The 21,345-nt window shown below is 36.0% G+C and overlaps 1 protein-coding gene across 1 annotated transcript in view; it reads left to right on the forward strand.

The window, feature by feature from the left end:
• The window catches only part of ADAMTS6 (ADAM metallopeptidase with thrombospondin type 1 motif 6), a 140,367-nt gene that overhangs the window by 107,087 nt on the left and 11,935 nt on the right, over positions 1-21,345 (forward strand). The window contains exons 15-21 of the mRNA XM_041470766.1: positions 1,278-1,380; positions 2,345-2,478; positions 4,231-4,354; positions 5,480-5,560; positions 7,493-7,656; positions 9,421-9,559; positions 18,896-19,025. Coding sequence (XP_041326700.1) covers positions 1,278-1,380; positions 2,345-2,478; positions 4,231-4,354; positions 5,480-5,560; positions 7,493-7,656; positions 9,421-9,559; positions 18,896-19,025 — 875 coding nt within the window. The remainder of the gene's footprint in view (positions 1-1,277; positions 1,381-2,344; positions 2,479-4,230; positions 4,355-5,479; positions 5,561-7,492; positions 7,657-9,420; positions 9,560-18,895; positions 19,026-21,345) is intronic.

The following is a 21,345-nucleotide window of genomic DNA, read 5'->3' on the forward strand; positions in this document are numbered from 1 at the left end:
TTTTTGAATAAAAGTAATTGCATTACTCTGTTCTTACCAGCTAATGCATTGTGTTTAAAATTGTATTTTTAATTATAAGGGGGTAATGAGAAAATTAAAAATATAAGTACTATCTAATGTTCACTGTTTTAATTTATATTGCTTCAGAATAGCAGAAAAAAAAAAATAAAGCTCCTGAATCATATGGCAATGGGCTTGCTATCATGAGTTCTTGATTAATGTATAATGAGAATCATAATTGTTATGTTTATATTTACATTGTGTGATAAATTTTTAGCATCCATGTTAATAGATGCATTTCACTTGAATGCATTTCAGATTGCTGGGAAAAGCTAACAGGCTTAGGTATACAGGAAGACAAGTAAAATGCCGTAAAATGGACTCTTCTCTTGCTCATAAAGTAGTAATGTTTATTAACACCTCTAATGTCTGTCAAAAATAATCCTTTTCTCTATCACTCTAAACAGGATTTTAATCTGTGTTTTAAATACTTTCTGATGATGCTTTCAATTTCAGCAGGTACTTAAACATTGATAAGTGTTTAATGAGATGAGGGTATATTCAAGATTACTTTGAATCTGCTGATGCAGTAGGTTATAAATAGCAAAGAATTCTATTTATCCTATAATTCTTTCCAAGATTAATTTTATTCAAATCTACCCTCATTCCAAGTAAAAAAGTTACTTCATGGTTTTGTAATTGCTAATGCAAAGCAATGAAAATTTAAATGAAAGTTTTTATTTCTTGAGGCATGGAGGCTGGTAATCAGAGCCAGACATACTATCTATTCTCTTTCTCAGCCTTCAAAAAATACTTTTGTCAAGGCTACAAGTAAGCAGGAGTGATATAGTTCTATAGAAAATGGGTTTTTTTTCTTGATGTCTTAATAACGTGTCTCAGTACAGCTTAGTACAGTATAAGTGAACCTACAGCTCTGACCAAATTTTTTTTCCAGCTGTTTTAAATGTCTTTATAAGAAAGTAGCTGATGGATTGATTATGACACATAGTTTGACAGGATAGGATTCTGATTTTCCAGTTTTATGGAATCTGTTATGTAACACTTACCTTTCTTTAAATTACTTCAGCTATTTCATGCCAGCCTGAGATTGCAAATGGACACTTCAACTGTAAAGTAATAAGGAAAATTTCAGAGTCAGAGCCACAAGACAAAACCTTCTAATCACTTGCATGATTGTGTTTGCAGTATAAGCTTCTAAGCATTTCCTTTCATGTTTATATTTGGAATAAATTAACTATTTTGTGTTATTTTTTTAGCCATGTCCTTCAGGGGCTCGTGATTTTAGAGAGAAGCAATGTGCGGATTTTGACAATATGCCTTTCCGGGGAAAGTATTATAACTGGAAACCCTACACTGGAGGTAATGGTTAGCATTGCAAAACCATTATCATAAGTGAAGATTTTGAAATTATATAAATGTTGTATAGAGGGTAATGTTTGTAAATATAACGTTTTGACAAAAATATCATGAGCTAAGATTTTTAAGCTTATACTTTTGTCAGTTGCTGCAAGTGTTACTGAAGACCAAAATTTGTTTATTCTAGTAGATTTTGTTTTGGTCTGAAGGTGAGTCATCATCATTGTAGAGACTCCACTTAAAAATATGGAGCCATTCTCCACCTGCACCTGTACTGGAATTAGATATTCCATAGGTGATCTGCAAGTACCTTTTATGCTGCAATGATGAGTTTCATGTTAAGTAATCTGACAATAAGTTTGCCTTTATTAAAGTCAGGAAAATGAGAAAGAAGTAAAAGCATTTATAGGAGCCTCTAAAGACTACTTCAATAATTGCATTATTTATAATATCATAATTTAATACTTTTTTCCTGTTCTAAAGCTGGGAGATATAACTTGTGGTTTTTATACTTTATTGACTTGAATAAAATGATTTACCAGTGATTTTTAGCTTAACAGCCTAAATGGTTTAACAAACAGGTTTTTAGATTCAAAGCTTAAGAAAGGTCATCACGATCATGTGGTGTGAGCTGTAGTGTATTTTGTTGCTGTTCTTCCTTTTGAAATAGTGAAGTGGTATCCTTGTTTTAAATTGTTTAATAATCATTAGGATTGTACTAGCATTATGGACCCAGCCAACCTTGTCATATCTTACTGTGTGAAATAACATACAACTCCTTTTTGCAAAAGAGAAGTGTCAAGTAGAGAAAGCATTAAGGGGTAGTTAAATAAAGTGTATACCTTGTATATGTAAGGTATGAGATAAGATTGTAAATTGCAGATCTGTTTGTGTATAATATTTTTAACTAAACCTTAAATTTGTAAGGTTAATTTTTTTTCCTCTTTCATTTGATTTTGTTGTGCAGGTGGGGTTAAACCATGTGCATTAAACTGCTTGGCTGAAGGGTATAATTTTTACACTGAGCGTGCTCCTGCAGTAATAGATGGGACTCAGTGCAATGCTGATTCACTGGATATCTGTATCAATGGAGAATGCAAGGTTACAAACATTTTATTAAGTACCTACAGATTTCTTTGTTGTGTCTGCTGTTACCTATATTTAGTTAAGATACTTGTATGTTACATGAAAGGGAGTGTTGACAGGTCAAGTTGTTAATAAAAGTGTAAGATTGAGACAGAAAGTTAAAAAAGGTATTGCATAAAACAGACAAATAATGTGAATTTCAGTAACTTCTCAGAGACGTTAGTAGAATCTGCCATTTAATCGTTTTTTCTTGCTTTATGGTTTCTGTTAAAAAATTGATGAAAATGGCAACAGGAGATGAACAGGCTCCTTGCACTCTTCCAAGGCCTGTTCCATCCTTTCAGTTAGAACATCTCTCTGGCTGAAAAACACTAAATGTGAACATATTAATATCTTTAACTAGTTCATCCTGTTGCAAAAAATCATGCTGTTAATGTAATTGAAAGAGAAAGTCTTCACTATTGCCCTGTGGTTCTAGTAAAAAATGTATAACAATGTACGTATTTGCCATTTACGAAAAATCTGATTATCTTGTAGGATTCCTATAGAACTGCATTAGAAGAATTTCAATAGGATTAGGGTTCTGTGCCATTTTTTTGTTTATTAACATTCCACTTATTCCTCACTTTAGCAAAGCATTTAATTATGTACTTAGGTCTAGATATTTTAATAGCACTGGTGACTCTAAAAATGATTTGATTTCAACAAAACCACTGACATAACTAAAGCTTAACTTAATGCTGAAGTGCTTTGCTAAATGGAGGACTGAAGATATATGTTTATTTAATGACATAGTGAGATCAAAAGTTTTGCCATGTTTTAGTAAACCAATAAAAAGAATCTCAAGTTGAGAATGAACTGTGAAGAAAGTTTGGTTTCTGTCATCTTAGTGAATCAGTAAGTTGAAATGTAAAGAGTTAAAATAATAATATTTTGTCAGTTATTGAATGTATTTTAACTTTTCTTATAATGTGTGCATTACCTGTTTACAAGATGACAAATAATAGTGCTAGACAGGAAACAAAGACAACTAGACAGTTAAGTAGCTACCTTCTTCTTTGTATGAGTCCTAGAAAAATATTGGCAAGCTGCAGTCTTTATTCTGTTTACAACCTATTTTTTTCATCCTAATTTTTTTTCTTTTCCTAAAGGTCCTGTCTCTATTTTCATTTATTTTAATGTTTTTTCATCTAATTCAGCATGCAATTCAGCTTTTCACTATGTTTCATTCTGCATTTATTCTTACTGTGAAGTTATTTACACTCTACATTCATAGCTATACAAATTGCAAGTTTCTCCTGCAGCATGTGGAAATATGGTCTATGAAGCTGTAATGCCTTAGAATACTACTTATGCTGTCTAGATGTTTAAGGATCACACAGCAAATCTTGACCTTAAAAAAGCAATATAGTTGGCATGAAGCTGTTGTAATATCAAATAACAACATCAGTAATCATTTATTATATAATTATATGATAGTTATAATAGCAAAACACTGAGAAATACCTTCCTAGAAGTCACAGTAGAAATGCGAAGTTCTTATTAATAAAGATTTAATAACAACCCAAAACGCAAATTCTTCTCCTTTTTTATCTCCTTTCATTGTCAAGTGAAAACCCACTTAAAGTACTGGTTATCAACAACAGGGTAGATAAAAATATGAACTGAATATCTCAAACTTGAGAGAAACACTTCAAAGAAACTTTAGTAATAATGGTGCATGACCATCATCCTGTAAAAATATTTCTTCTTATCTGTTCTTATCAGCATGTAGGTTGCGATAATATTTTGGGGTCTGATGCTAAGGAAGATAGATGCCGTGTTTGTGGAGGAGATGGGAGTACGTGTGAAGCCATTGAAGGTTTCTTCAATGGTTCATTGCCCAGAGGAGGTATGTACATGTGTGTCCATTCTGTCACACAATGCTTTTAGACCACTCTTTAGCACATACCAATGCTGCCTTCTTTCCCAGTGTGGCATTGCTGCTGGTCATTCACTTTGACTCTGTTTTCCTATTGTTTCCTGGTTTTGTGTATTAGTTTGGATTTATCCCGAATACAACAATGTGTTTAATTACTGAATGCTTGCTTAGGCCTGTTGGTGAAATTTTTTGTAATTATTTAGTTATGGTGGTATATTAAGAGTAATGTAGTATATTATTTTACTGTGTATGGTAGAATCTGATAGTCATGCATGAAATTTTAGAATAGAAGGAATACAGAAAAATCTCAGAAGTTCATAATCTTAAGAATTCAGGAAATATATATATAGGCTATTATTTTAAAACTTAGCTCAAAAAAAATATTAATCTTGTAGTCTTAGTGTTAGCAGATTTTGGACTCCATAATTCAGGAAAAGGAGTGAAGTACTGCAGTTAGCTCTGTCCAGTGGAGGACCAGATAGATTATGGGGGTCTGGAATGCTTGACTCTCTGTGAGGAGAGGTTGAGAGAACTGGGCTTGCTCAGCCTGGAGAATCCCCTGGTTTATGGGGATCTGGTATGAGCCCTCCAATACTATGAGGAGGTAATGGAGAAAATGAAGCCAGGCACTGCACTGGTGGATACATGGTGGGAGACAAGACAGTAGCTATAAACGGGTAGAAGGAAGGTGATTAACCAAATAGAAGAAAAAACTATTTCCTCAGGAGGACAGTCTAGCAGTGGATCAGATTTCCTAGAAAGATTGTACAGTTTCCATCTTTGGAGTATTTCATGACCCAGCAGCTAAAAGTTCTGAGTAACTCCATCTGATCTCTTAGCTGTTCTTGCTTGTAGCAGGAAGTCGGACTAAATGATTGACTGAAGTCCTCTAACACTTGAATTGTCCTATGTTCCTGAAGACATTTCTATATGTCTTAATTACTTAAGATACACTGTTGAAAATACTTTATTAGCACTTAAAAAAAGGAATTTCTGAATACTTAAGTTCTTGCTATCAGTTAAAAATTTTTGTACGAAGTTTAGACAGTTTTCCTTCCTAAATAAAATTTTCCTTAAATAATATTTTTCTTACAGGATATATGGAAGTGATTCAAATTCCAAGAGGTTCTGTGCACATTGAAATAAGAGAAGTGGCAATGTCAAAAAACTACATTGGTAAGGGCATTCTTTATATGTGATTCTAAAATACCAAAAAAATAAACCCCTCTTCCTCTGTAGTTGTCACACTGGCTCCTTTATTCAAACTAAGACTTTCAACCTAACTCACAGCAAACGTCCCATAGTTCCTTAAACTGGAATGGAGTTAATTTGAAATCCATGACCTCAAGTTTGGAGTGCAGTTAGACAATTCAGTTCGCTCAGCTATCTCCAATCCTCTCTCACCTTGATCGGGCTGATCATTTTTTCACCAGTATCACTCCTAGTTATGTAACAAAATTGGTCAAAAGCCCATTTCTGCAGCTGCACAAATACTACAATATTTTAACTGATTTCTCCAACAGATAACCCAGCAGCAACAAAACTGTCTGTGTTCAGAGCTGCAGAAAAAACTGCATAATTAGTTGTGCTGTTATCTTCCCTTAAATGGCTTGATCCAGGGTGACAGCTGGCTTTATATTCCTCTTATGATAATTTTCTGTGGGCTCCCTGCATTTCAGGTCCTCATAAATGATTTGATTAGGAACCTGAACTTGTTATTTCTGTCTCATACGCTACTAGCATTATGCCACTGCACAGTTATTGTCATGTAATAATTGGACTGCTGGTGGCAGCTGTGGCCTTCACCTGTGCATAACTGACATTGGGTAAATGTACTTAGAGAATGAAAATGCATTTTTCTTTGGCAGGCAGATAAAAAATTAACTGCTTTGCTTCTGGATGTATATTAGTTTAAGTATCTATATTTAGTATTTTAGTTTTCAGACCTTATGGTGCTAATGGAAATGGTTACTAATTTCTGCTGAATGTCATTGTCACCAGTAGAACAGTAATGCCTCTCTCACTATCTCCTGCTCACATGAATGCTCTCTGATCTGTTTTAGACAACTTAAGCATCACTGAGGCATTTTCCCTAACTGTTGAAGGTAAACCAACTGTCCACACACAGGTAGTTGAGAGTAAAATGTTGGAAAACTGAAGTTGTCTTACTCCTTAGCATTATGATGTGAAGTTTTCCCCTATCCAGTATAATCAGTTATTTGTCTCAATGAAAAACAACATGCTCTTCGACTATGGGGCTCCAACCATAATTTTTCCTTTAAAAACATGATCTATTTAAAATAAATAAAAAAATAAAATATGTAAAACTTGGTAATCTTCACCTTAAATCAAGAAGTCAATATTTAATTAACTGAATATTCACTTTAAAATATGATGTCTGTTTCATATTTAGGACCTTAATGTAATATTATTAACAAAATATCAAATTCAAATCCCTGAATAAGATGTGCTTGCCCATCCTAATGGTTGATTAGCTATGAAACTTCTGTTTTGTCTACAGAACTTTCATGTTTCAAGGCTGTAAATTAAGGAGGATAAATATCTTATCAGATTAAGTAGCTGATATTTCAGTTTGTAGTAGAAATATCTTGTATTTGTGCTTTAATAAGGCAAAAAAGAACTAGTGGACATAGGCAACAAAACAACAGCTGACTGGTACCATATGTCATACTCAATATTCCTTCTTTCTTTTCCTCTGCACATTTCCTCTGGTCTGTGAGACCTTTTCCATGCCCCAGCCTCTTAATGTAAAGATGAGGTTGGTAATACATTATGCATTTCAGGTGTGCATGTATCTCATGTCGTAGTTCAAGTTGCATGAGGCATTCTGGTTCATTTCATGCAGCATCTGCATGTTGAAAGCTGCAAAATAATCTGCACATTGAAGATTATTGCATAGGCAAAATTATTGATTTACATGAGGGATATTTTCACCAGAGCTAAAGAAAAAGCTTTATATAGCTTGAAAAAACAGTGATATAGAGCTGAAGCTCACATACTTCTAGCAGATTAGTAGATTAATTTACAATGGCTTCTCCATTATAAATGCTGCTTCCAATTTTTAGGTGGCTTGTATTTTTTTTTAAGCTTTAAAATCCGAAGAGGATGACTACTATATTAATGGTGCCTGGACTATTGACTGGCCAAGAAAGTTTGATGTTGCTGGAACAGCTTTCCATTACAAGAGGCCAACAGATGAACCAGAGTCTTTGGAAGCACTAGGCCCTACTTCAGAAAACCTCATAGTCATGGTAAAGTTACAATAAATGTATTTCTGAAATTTGTAATATGTATTTATGTTCTGAGAAAGGACAATGCCATGAATTAAATTAAAATAGGTTGAGTTTACAAACAGTATACAGCTTTTTTAGCTGCGACTTTGTGTGGGTGTTTTAACACATGTTTCATACATGTTTCTTTCAAAACTGACTGGCAAACATTGTGATGAAGTGGGGATAAAGTCAGAAGAGCACCAGGAAAACTCACAGAAAAAAAACCCCACATCTCTTTAATGTGGTTCACAGTAATGGTAGCGAAAATTGTGAATGGGCCATGTATCGTATCTCTGCATACTGCTGACACTTCACAGTCCCTGACAGTTCTGTATATTTCCGTAGTTTTAAGCCTGGCCTGAATGAGACATTTATATATAGCCTTACCACAGAATGAGTGTAGTGGTATGACCCATGTTAAATTATGTCACTGTGACATACGTTGCTCTCAAAAGATTTTATAGAGTATGAGAATGCAGCAGAAGATATGACCAGGATCCTGGTGCCATTTCTGACAACAGGCAATGGTGAACCTACTGCTTCACTACCATGTTGAGGAGGAGTATGAGAACAAGTTGATATTTTCCCAGTGTATTCTGTCAGCTGCCGGATTTGCAGTTCAGTGATTGCTTGAGCCAGATAGGATAATTTTGTAGAGAATAATTGTTGCATGGATATCCACATTTTAGGCAGCATTTTCAAACACCTGAGTAATCTTTTTTTCTTCTGTATCTGTGCATAAGCTAGACAGTCCATACAGAATAAATTACACAATTATAGTGCCTTTTTCATTCAGTCTGTGTCACAGACTGTCTTTCTGAAAGTTCTCTGCTCTTTTGCCATGTGGAGATAGACAAATGTGCCTCTGCAAAATGTAAGAGAAAGTAGAAATGCGTGAAAATTAGCTCTAGGGTGGGTCAGATTGCTGTGTCTAACTTGATTTTGTGCTATTAGCAATGAAAAAAAAAGTTTGATTGAGAGTCAAAGACTAGTGTTGGACAGGTAATCTGTAGAAGTGCAGTTCAACAGCAAGGAGGCAAAAACTCCTGGTCATTGTTGCACTTTTGTCTATGTTGCCTGCAGTGATGTGGCTACAGTGAGAGCTTTGTTATTCTTTTAAAGCAATCACAGATATGATTCCACCAATCACACCTTAAGCTGTTGGCTGTTGCATTAGGGGAAAACAACGTCCTCGGCAACAGTCTGTTGGTGTTACTGTTATTACTAGAAGTAATGTACTGTACTGTAGTCACTAAAAGTGCTAACAAGGGAAGAGATAGTTTCAGAACTATGTGGACTGTACTCCTCACAAGACTTCAGTTAGAACTGCTGCATCTTTCTACAGTAATGTGCTTTTCCAACTTTGAACTCCATAATTATTCAGCTCTCAAGTTAATTTCCATGAAGACATTAATTTTCTGCAAACTAGCAAAATTTATAAAATTTATGAAACTAGCAAAATTATGAAATTTTGTCAGGAATAAGGAACGGACAGAAATAATAAAGTTGTGTTAAGGGAGAAAAAAAGGATAAACCTCACCTTGGACAATAATATTTTTCTTTTGTATATGTTTTAAAAGCTGGTACAGATTCTTTTGGGGAATATCTAGAAAGAACTACCATGACTTCCTTTATTACTTTCTTCCCGTTCAGCAGAACACAATACATTCCTAGAATAAATGTCCCTGTGTTTGCCCTCTGCTTGACTGCTTTAATGGTATAACCAGTTGTTTTCAACTACAGATTCTGCTGCAGGAACAGAATTTGGGGATAAAATATAAATTCAATGTTCCGATCTCTCGCACTGGCAGTGGAGACAATGAGGTTGGCTTTGCATGGAATCATCTGCCTTGGTCAGAATGTTCTGCCACTTGTGCAGGAGGTAAGACACCAGACAGTCGAGCTGCAGGGTAAACTGAATTGGAAGATACACTTCACTGTATAAATATCTAGGTGACTAATTGAAAACATTTCTTTCAGGTATGCCTCAGATCTTAATGGACGTTTATTTTAATCACAATGGATTTTGTTGTTTTCAAGTACCTTTAACGTATTCAGATCTTTTTGTTAAATACAGCATGTCTTGGCACAGTGTCTCTCTCTGCTGATACTTCTGAGACTCTCTTGAAGCTGGTACGTTTGTTTTTCCCAGAAGCTTTGTTGATAAAGGACATCAGAAGTTTTAAGTAAGGAGATTAAAAGCAAGAAGGCAAAATAGACATCTGTAAATAAAGAGATGTGTCTTTGTGTGTTTGTAGGTGTCCTTCACACAATCCTAGTCAGCCCTCCTATCCTCCAGCCACCAAAGTTTGGGATGCACACTGGCAGCTCCTCTGTAGAAGATGATAACAATTGGATTTTGCTTGCCAGCCCGTAGCAGTATCTGAGAATTGTTGCCCTTGGGCAGCAGTGGGGGATTTGTAGGTTGTCCCATGTGGTTCATCATGGGTGGCTTTTGCCGACAACTTACTATATTCCTAATCCTCCCTCTAGTGGCCACCAATGCAATTCTTTACCTCTGGCTGGGAGAGCAGGACAGTTGGCTTCCTTCAAAGCCAACACCATTGCTGCTGCAAGAACTGGTGAGTAGAAGTGCTGTGTGAACAGTATCTTTCTTCTCTCTGGAGACTGAATGAATCATCTCCCCAACATACCTCTGTTCCAGAAGATATGGGAGAGTGCTTTAAATGCATCTCAGAATTTCAGTTTCTACGGCACCATGGACAGCTCTTATCAAGAAGAAGACACCATATTTTTTTTAAGGAACCTTGGGACCAAATACTTGTTGCTTTCTTGGTTTTTTTCTGTCTGTGGGAGGTATTCATCACGCCTCGCCTTTCTGCTGGAAGCTACTGTGGCTGTTACTAGTTGTATGCAGTTTAAAATACAGCGTAGCCATACATAATACACAAAGAATAGCATAAATTATTTTCTGTGCCATTAGAGAGAGTCTTGAAACAAAATTAAGGATGCCAACTTTCTCCAATATTTTTATTATTTGTTTGTTGGATTGCTGGGTGACAGATTGATTTTTAAATACAATTTTAGTAACAGTAAGTGTGGCAGTGAAAAAAAAACATTTTAAAGGAGAAGTATAAAGAAGAGGACTGCCTAGTTCATTAAGTTCCAATTATCAGAACTTTAAAAGTGTTGTCAGATGCTATTTTTTGTGATGGTAATGTGCTAATGATCTTTCTGAAGTTCTGGGAAAACTCCCATTGATTTAGGTAGACACAAGATTTTAGCCGTGGAGATATTCTGTTAGGAAGGTCATTGTCATTTCACACATTTGAACAAAACACAGTGGAAAAAATAATTGGCTCTGAAGGAGTAGGCACTTGTCAAGATTAAAAAATTTGGATGTAATTAATTAGATTTCAAGGGAAGATTTGTGAATCCCTTAAAGTGGCATATATTTATTAATTTAAACTCAGAGGAGGTGGAGGAGAGATTTTCTTTGGTAGCTTATGGTGGTCACACCAGGCATTTTCTCTCCTCTCTTTCAGTTTAATGAAAGGATATATTGTAGTCATTTATTTTCACTGAGCACTCTAGGCATAAACATATATTTCATTGTAGCTATATCATATTTAAACATGTATCTACTTTCTCCATGAAAGAACCTGCTCCTGCTATTTCTGTCAGATTATGAAATGCATTTCACCTTATGCCAAAAGAAGACCCAATCCTATAGAGGAACTGAGTCAGGAGAAAGAAAAGGGAAACTGGAAAATTTAGCTAATGTAAATATTCTATTAAGCAGAGACTTGACCAGGTACCATATTAGCAGGCTGCTTTATGTCCACTGTGCACTGCTTAAGTCTAGCTCTTTCTAAATCAGTTTATCTGTATCTGCATTGCTTAATGACTGCAGCATTTCTTAATTGCTTAGTGACTGTTAAAACATGGGTATTACTTGATGTAGTAACTAAAATGAACTTGAGCATATGTGTTGAATGCCATGAAGCAGAGCATAAAGACATTGTGGCAGTGCAAAGTTTAGACAGTTTTGGAGTACTTTATGCTGCAGAAGTGTTGATTTTTTTGTGCTGTTTCTTCTTTATAGTGTTTTAAGAGCAATCCACTGTATCCAGCTCCAGACCTGCTAGTATGCCTTATCTTGGTGACTAGAGCAGTCAGGAGTCAAGGAACGAGCTAAGAGCAAGCTGAGAGAAACCTACAATCTTTGACTGAATAATAACATGCTGTCTTTTGCATTGGACTTCTATATTATGTTCATCTCTGCTGTGCTGAATAGTCACATCAGAAGAATAAAAAATGCTTTAACGTTTGAAACAGGACCTCTCTTCTAGGGCCTGTCTTGACTTTGAAGAATAGGAAGAGCATAGTAAGTGGAATCATAGGAAGGAGAAGAAAGGTTTCCTGTTTATGACAGTTTAATACAATGCCAGAGCGCTGGATTCCATTCCTGCCTCCTCTCTCATGGTATTGAGCAGCTCACAGCGTATATTACGCTCTTACTTGCTCATTATGAGTTCATTATTGTATGTATAGGTCTGTGGAATTTCTGACTCCTGAAGCATTCATGGAATTTCATCATCTCATGAAAACTCACCCAGGCACCTAAAATCAATGGGCTCTTCACAGCAGGCATTATACCTCTTGTCCCTCTGTATTCTCAATGGAATTATCTAGGAGGTAAATTAGAGCTCATGAAGAAAGCATTTACATATTTAGATTGCCTCAAAAAAGTGGAAGAAAATCTTGTATGACAGGCAGTCTTGGCTGTAGTGACCATGAGAATGTAGAATTCTGTATTGAAGTAGGAGGTAGTGGGACAGCAAGAAAGATTATAACCATGAACTTCAGGAGAGCTGACTAACCTCATTAGGGATCTTTTTGGATGAATCCCATGGGAACAGGCCCTGCAGGGAATAGAGGTCCAGAAGGGTGGACTCACTCACTCTAGGCTCAGGAACAATGCCTCACAATGAGAAAGAAATTGGGCCAGTGGGGCAAGAGATCTCTGTGGATGGATGGATGGATGAAAGCTACTGTCATTACTCAAGTGTAAGCAGGAAATACACAGGAGATGGAAGAAGGGTCAGGCCACCTGGAGTGAATATAGAGAGGTGGTCAGGGTAAATGCAAATGAGACTAAAAAGGCCAGTGCCCAGCTAGACTTAAACTTGGCTAAGAATGTCAAGCATAATAAAAAGGGTATTTTCAAATACATCAGTAACAAAAGAAAACAAAAAATATAATGTGGGCTCATTATTAAGTGGAGACAGGACCCTGGTAAGAGGGGAAGATGAGAAGGCAGAGTTACTGAGTGCCTTTGCATCAGTCTTCACTGGCAAGGCCAGGCCTCAGGCATCCCTGACTGAGGATACCAGAGTGAAGGAATGTTGGGAGAAAGACACTTTCTTAGGGAAGGAGGATTTGGTCTGAAACAACTAGACAGACCCTAGTCCATGGGCCCTGCTGGAATGGATCCATGAGTGATGAGAGAGCTGGTGCACACTGTAACGAGGCTGTTCATGATCACCTTTGAAATATCATGAAGATCAGGAGAGATGCTGAGGACTGGAAGAAAGGAATTGTCACCCCAGTTTTCAAAATGGGCAAGAAATATGACCTAGGGAACTATGGACCAGAATCCCTGGGAAGGTGATGGAGCACCTTCTGATGACATCTCTGGATTCTGGAAGCCTTCTCTGTCCCTGTGGAAGACAAGAAGGTGATCAGGAGTAGTCAGCATGAGTTCACTAAAAGTGATCAAGTGTTTGATTGCCTTCTACAATGAAAGAGCTACCTGGATGGATGAGGGGACAGCAATGGGTATTGTCAGTGAGGCTTTCAATACCCTTTCACAACGTTCTCATAGGCTAACTCAGGAGGTGTGGACTTGAACAGCTGATGAGGGTCATAATCGGTGGCAGAGGGTCTCATTGGAGGCCTGGCACTGGTGGTGTCACCCAAGGTTCAACACTAGGCCCAGTTTTATTTAGCTTATTCATCAATGGCTTGAAGGGCAAATGCCTCCTCAGCAAGTTCATTGAGGGCACAGAGCTGGGAGCAGTGGCAAATACCCTGGAGTGCTGTGCAGCTCTTCAGAAGAACTTTGACAAGTTGGAGAGATGGACAAAGAAGAACCATCTGAAATTCAGCAAGGGCAAATGCAGGGGGTTGTTCCTCTCCTGCTCCTGGGGAGGAACAACCCCAGGCACCAGCCCGGCCTGGGGCTGACCTGCTGGGGAGCAGCTCTGTGGAGAAGGACCTGGGGGTCCTGGTGGACAACAAGCTGTCCATGAGCCAGCAGTGTGTCCTGGTAGCCAAGAATGCCAATGGCATCCTGGGGGCATTGGGAAGAGCACTGCCAGCAGGGCAGTGGAGGGAGGGAGGTGATCCTGCCCCTCTACTCAGCCCTGGTGAGGCCTCACCTGGAGTGCTGTGTGCAGTTCTGGGCTCCTCAGGACAACAGAGGCATGGAGCTGCTGGAAGATGCTGACAAAAGGATGGATCCAGGCCCTTCTCAGTGGTACCAATCAATGGAACAAGAAGCAGTGGAACAAGAGGCATAAACTGATGCCCAGGAAGTTCCAGCGGGACATGAGGAAGAAGTTCTTTACTGTGCAGGTGACCGTGCACTGGAACAGGTTGCCCAGAGAGATTGTAGATTCTCCCTCATTGCAGATATTCAAGAAGTGTTTGGACACAATCCTGTGCTATGTGCTCCAGGATGACTCTGCTTGAGCAGGGAATTTGAGCCTAATGACCCACTGTGGTCCCTTCCAACCTGACCCATTCTATGAGAGACGGTAAACTGTGTATTTTGTAGCATCACTTATGTTAAAGGAGAAGGTACACATAGTTTTTCTGCCACTGACCTTGATGCTCACTATACATGGAATCAAGAAGGAACCAAATCTCCAAAGTCTGAGATCTATTTTGATATTTTAATTTTTTTCCTTAAAAGAGGATCTTCAGGTATACCAGATAGTTAAAAAGGCATGTTTGATGACAGACAAGTGTTACTTATGTAGGATTCCTATGCTCATATCTAGGACGAGAATATAATTTCACGGTTTTTTAATATCAGTATTTTTCTTAGGTGTGGGGATCCAGAACTGCAGCTCTTCTTTTTGTACACTAGAACCTATATTTTCTGTATTGAAAAATTTTCCTTTACAATATAAATTTATAGTGTCTCAGCTAGTTCTTTTTTTTTTTTTCTGGGAACAAAATATAATATACATTATAAATAAACATAAATATGGATATAAATATGGATATGGATATAAATATATTACATTAAAATGTAAAGCTGATCTACATATATCCTTCATATTAATTCCCTTTTTTCCTTAAAGTACAGTAAAAATTCTTCTGTTCTGAGGTAAAGGTTTTCAGAAGAAAAGTTTGTTATTATCTCATATAGGTAGGTCCTTATAGCCAGTGGCACACTTGGACAAGACAATATGAAAGCAATGCCAGAGAATACTGCAATGTACAGTGCTAAGTTATCTATAGAGAGAGGAGTGGGAAAGTAGAGAACACAGGGAAGTAAAAAAAAAAAAATAATGGCAAAACCAGAAGATTTTCTTTAAGGACCTGAATATTATTTAATGAGAAACACAGAGAAAATAAAAAATAAAATATGTAGAAATAGGAACTGAAACAATACAATGAAAATTCTGGAAAGTGAAAGGAAAGGGCAGTTATATCAATTGTAGATCACATAATTATAGTTTATTAATGCCCAGACATGTCCTTCCTTATATCTTGTAACTTCCCAAGAAAAAGTGTATTACTCTATTCAGATCCACAAGTATTCTTAATAAGGCAATGAACGTCTTCTGGTGGTGTTGTTTCAAAAAAGCTAGCAAAGGAACTAAGTCTTTCTTTATTTTTTTTTTATTTTATGCATTTAAAAATAACTAGAATAACTACTTACTGCCTTTTAAATTTCTTTAATGTTTAATTATGGCAACGAATGACACCATTTGTTATCTGGAATTTACCAGTAGTCCTAAGAATTGGTTAGGATTTCATTCAATCTATTAGAATTCATCTCCAGATGGACTAAATATCTCAGCTATTAATGGGTTTTTTTATAAAATAGCATACTATTGCTATCATAAGTAAATTGATTGCTGTTCAGTTTTCTTTGCTGCTCAAAACCCATCTAGAGTGATGCCTACTATGTTTTTCTTTCATGCCCTCAGATGAATTATGAAACTATCTTTAGGCAAATAAAACATACTTTTCCTCATCAAAGAAAATATAAGTTTGGCTCTGAGATGAGTATCTTGTGATCTGATGAGTGAGCTCAGAAAGTATGTCTGGGTTAACCAGCATGCACTAGTTTTAGAGATGCAAGTTTCACTATGTATTGGTACTGACTTCTTTATAATTAACTGTTGCAATCACAAGCCACAATTTTTGGGATTGCTTTTAAAAATAGATACAGCATTTACATGCCTGCAATTTTAATTCAAGAATAAAATGTGCTCCATGTAATTTAAAATTTGGCTGCTGAAAGTCATGCAGACTATTTGTGAATTGAAATCTGCAATGCATTTCAGTTCTCAGGAGATTATGGTCACTAAACCATGGAGTTTTGTTTTCTCTTAGGATTGCATTGACCAGTTGTGAGGACATTTTATGTCTTTTATTATAAACTAAAAATCTGTAGATTTGAAAGCAAAATGCTTCTGTCTAACTGCTCATAATTATTCCCCACAGAATTTAAATGAACATGTTCATTTGTGCTTTTTAGATTACTTTTAAAAAAGACCATATAATCAGGGTAGAGTTCATAATTTAAAAATAATTTGTCAATACGGGGCATAACCAAGTTGTATCTATTGTCAGGATAAAACCAGCACTTCTAGCTTTTTCCCTTATTTTTCTTGTCTTAAAAGTTATTATCTGTTTTTTTTTAATCTGAGATTTTAAATAAATATTAAAATTAGACAGCAATTATGTAAATTTTATATACTGTGTGACAAGATGGTGCAGAACGTTTAAAAAATGGATTAATGTACCTCCTGGCATCAATTACTGATTCTTCACTATAAGTGAATAGGGTGAGTTCTGTCTTACAGGTGATACGCTACCTGAACAGCATTCAGTTAATAACACACTTGCAAATTTTTTTTAAAGCTGAGTGATACTTTGCAATCATAGAAGTTTAGAATATTTTCTTATTACAAAATTCCTCAAAAATGAATTTGTTAGGAGTGCCAATTTTTAGCCAAATTCGAGAAGGAAATGTATCTGAGTAAGAAATGCCAGTAAGAAATGCAGTAAAAATATAACATTAATATCAATGCTATCCGATAAGTACATTTGTGAGAATGGTATGCATTATTACAATGATGAATTCTAAAGTGTATGTAAATTATTTTGAACTAAATATATTTGAGGAAAATATCATTATGAAGTCCACATTCAGCCTATTCAACCAAGAGAACTAAGGCAGTTTGTGATAGAAAGGATAAATGATTAGTCAGAACTCAACATGAATTGTATATCAGCTAGCAGTGCCACATTACTGGCATTGCTGTTTGTCTAGGGCTGTTAAATACAATTTCTTATTGTGGTGAGATGTGAGCTGAAAATTGCTAGAAATATTCCTACTTCGGTTGTCAAGTCTGTTTTAAATTATTGTCTTCTGTTGGCAGTTTTTGTGTTGATTATAGTATTCAAGGTGAATCTTGTCACAGCTTCTCATATATTTAGATCTTTCACTTATTTTTCAAGAGCTAAAGGAGGATATTATTTCCTCCTACAAGGGAAGGCTGAGAGAATTGGGTTTGTTCAGCCTGAAAAAGAGACAGCTTAGGTGTGACCTAATTGCAGGCATCGGGGATCCAAAGGGAGCCTACAAAAAAGAGGGAGAGGAACTTTTTTAAAGAGCATTTAGTGACAGGACAAGTGGGAATGGCTTCAAATGGAAAGCCAGCAGGTTTAGATTAGATATTAGGAAAGAATTCCTTACTGTGTGGTTGGTGAGGCACAGAACAAGTTGTCCAGTGAAGTGGATGCCCCAGTCCTAGTAGTGTTCAAGGCCAGGCTGGATGGGTCTTTGAGCAGCCTGGTCAAGTGGAAGGGTCTCTGCCCACAGCCTGGGTTTTTGAACTCTATGATCTTTAAGGTCCCTTGCAACCAAATCATTCTATGATTCTATGCATGTCTTAAAATGAAGAGATGGCTGTAAGGATATTTGAAGCCACGAGGTTTTAATCTCCATTTAATTATATGCATTTCACATTTTGGAATAAGTTAAATAATTGCTTCTCTTTTGAAGAAAGGTACAGGACTTTTTGAAGCTTTTAAGTACAAACAATGCCATTATTCTAGTTTTATAACTATGCATGTTCGATAAAAATTGCACATGAATTGCAAATACATGCTTTAAAAATTCTAATAACCATCTTACAGCATGTTTTTAAGAGAGAAGGAAGGCACTGTGTATTGCAAAAATATGCTGTCATCATATCAGTGGTTCTTTACTGCTTTGAAAAAAAATCTTCAGAAAATATACTTCATAAACTACCTTATAATGCTGCCTTGGTAGTGATATTCCATGTTTTGCCAGTAATGATCAATTCCAAATGACTCTGTTGATGGTTAATAATGAAAGAGGAGCTGGAAATGCCAGGCAAAATGAGTGTTTGTGGAGACAAACTCCCTCTTTCACAATGAATTATAGTTCTATTATACTATTTAAAAAATAATAAAAATATAATGAAATAATAAAATTTGTAGGATAATATATGAAAATGCAACACTGTTTCCCAGTATTGCTAGTTTTCTTTAAATCAGAGCACATAAACATTAATTCTGCATTGAAGTGTGACCACATTCTATTTGGTGATGTTTTCTTTGGAAATTTAAGTGTCTTTTCTAGGAGAGGATGGCAGACAGAGAATGTAATATACAAATAAATTTTGTGCAATATACAAATAAAAACAAATTCTAGTAAATATATAAATATATATATATATTTTTTTTTTTAGAAAACAACAGAATCTTAAATTCCTCTCTGAGTGGGATAGCCTAAAATTGAAGGAAAATTAAAAAATTATTGTGGCTAGGGGACATTCAGTCAATTTAAACTCTCACTGCTGTAGACTTTGGCCAAATAAAGTGGGATGGTAGAACTAATAATAAATAGGTGAAATACAATTATACTCAAAAATTAGAAGAGCAAGAATGATTAATGAATGATCTTTCATTTCATCCCAAGGTGTCCAGAAACAAGAGGTGGTGTGTAAAAGGCTGGATGACAGCTCCATTGTACAAAACAATTACTGTGACCCTGACAGTAAGCCTCCAGAAAACCAAAGAGCCTGCAACACTGAGCCTTGCCCACCTGAGTAAGTCATTAATCACTTAAGATGGACATCAGTTTTGCATAGAAATATAAGTCTTCATAATCTGTAATAAATCCTGTTAACCAAATAAGAGTCTAATCTAGTATTCATGTCCTGCCTTATCAGAAAGGGTATTTGGGTTTGGTTTTTAGTTTCTTGTTCCTCTAAAATGAGCTCCCAAAAATGCATAGAGGATCTCTGCTTGACTGTGGAGCAATACTGATGTTTGAACTACACCAAACACTGTAAGTAAATAGAATCTAGCAAAAGACTTTCTTAGGATATGAGTGTCATATGCAGTGAGTAGTGCACAGAGTAGAACTGGGGACCACTCTTAAGGCAACAATGATTAAAAAATGTTGAGGTGAGACTTAACTTTACCCTAGTTATTAATATTGCATCTGAAACGTTTGCCATATTTTAAAGTATGTTATATTAACATTTGTGTTGAAGTGTTCACATGGAAGTGGCAAATACAGAAACCTCTAAGAGGACCAAACCATTTCCTGGCAATAGTTTTGTCAAACTTTTTCTCTAGCATATTCAGTGTTGATGAGTAATGCTGTGTGCCTTTAGGATTAGGTGCTTAGATTCCGTTTAGATTTATTTTTAAAGATAGTTGTATGCTATGTATTGATAATTTATATGATCATATTAATATTAATAATATTGATAACCCAGCAGCTGATTTAATCAAAAATGAAGTTTGGCAAGCACACAAAGCATAGCTTAATGTTAATACAAGAACCTGTTTAGAAACAGTTGTGATATTTTGTACTAGAAAATAGTATCAACATGTGACAACAGCTTTCCTTATGCTTTAGGATAAATAAAACTTCTGGAAAAGGTAGAACAGATACAACAGTTTATTGATTCCCAAGCTCTGGTTAGTTTGACTTTGGTGATAATCTGTAACTGCATTCCAAATGGATATGAAAAACGTTAATGCTAATTAAATGCAGATACTGCACAATACTGTGGTCGCCTGTAAATGCCTCTTAGAAACTGCTAAATTGTAGCATGAAGGACACTGTGAAGAATAAAAGAAGATGATTGTGCATTAAATTGCAGCAGGTCAATGAGCTTCCAACTGAAGTCAGTCTCTTCCCAGAGTATTAGCTGCTTCCCTGGCCTGGTGCCTGGTTGCGGGATGGCAGAGCAGTGTCCCTTACTCTTCATGCCCCTGTGTCCCGTAACACACATTTGGCATAAAGCCAAGTGAAGCCATTGCACCGCTGTTACCTCTGAGTGTGAACTAGCTGTGTCAGACGGGTCTAAATTAGGTTGAAATAATTGTCCCCACAGTCTGTGTGTAAATATATGGTTATCCTGGAGGGATATGCCTTTGTCCTTTGTTTAGATAACACTGTTTGGCATGGCTCTGAGTGCACCAAATATGTGCACCTGAGAGCAGGACTTGAAAAGCAGTCATGTTTCATCAGTTCCTTTTTACCAAACACATTCCAATCCCTTCCTTTGTGTGGCTTAACTATTGCAAATTAGCATTTTAAAAAGTAATGTTAACAATGTTATTCCAAACTAGTGTAACTTTGGGCATCTTTTTGCTGCATTGTTTTGTTAGGTGTTTTGGTTGGGATTTTTTTTTTTTTTTGTTTTTTTTTTTTTTTTTTTTTTTTTTTTTTTTTCTTCACCCTCTTTAAAAAAACCCCCTTTTTTTTGTTTTTTTTTTTTTTTTTTTTTTGTTTTTTTTTTCACTGACACTACTTAAAAATACCCCACAAACTAAGAAAACCCAGCCCACAAAGTGGGAAGCTTTTGGACTCCCCATCCAGTACAACAGGTGATTAACATGGTGAAAGTCAAGACATCAATATTCAGAAAATGGGTAGAGTGTATTAACTAGCATCTACTTCAACATATCAGAGCAATTCAACCCATGTCTGCCTCTATTCTAATGTTCCCCCCAGAGTGAATACTAAGTGTCAAACTAAGGAAAGGTTCTAAATTCCTGATTCTGTAAGTGGTCTAGGAGGAGGCTGTTCAAATAACAGATAGTTATCCAAAGAAGTTAGACTGTTTTTATCATGCAGTAAGACTTTGTGTTTACATGGAATGGCCAAAAATTTCCCTTTTTAATTAGCACAATTCTACTTTTGGTGCATACCAAAACCAATGAAAATTATACCCTTTCTAAATGAATGCCAGTTACATTATACTTGATGTCTTTGAAGAGCAGAAGACTATGTTTGTTTTCAGAACTTTGTTTGTTATTACAATAAATAACTCTTACATTTCAGATTTCAAGAAAATGCTCTTATATTTCTATGAATTATCAATAGTGCTGTCTTCTCATACAGTATAA

The sequence above is a fragment of the Pyrgilauda ruficollis genome, unplaced genomic scaffold (genome assembly GCF_017590135.1).
Source record: "Pyrgilauda ruficollis isolate IOZ18807 unplaced genomic scaffold, ASM1759013v1 scaffold25, whole genome shotgun sequence".
NCBI lineage: Eukaryota > Metazoa > Chordata > Aves > Passeriformes > Passeridae > Pyrgilauda > Pyrgilauda ruficollis.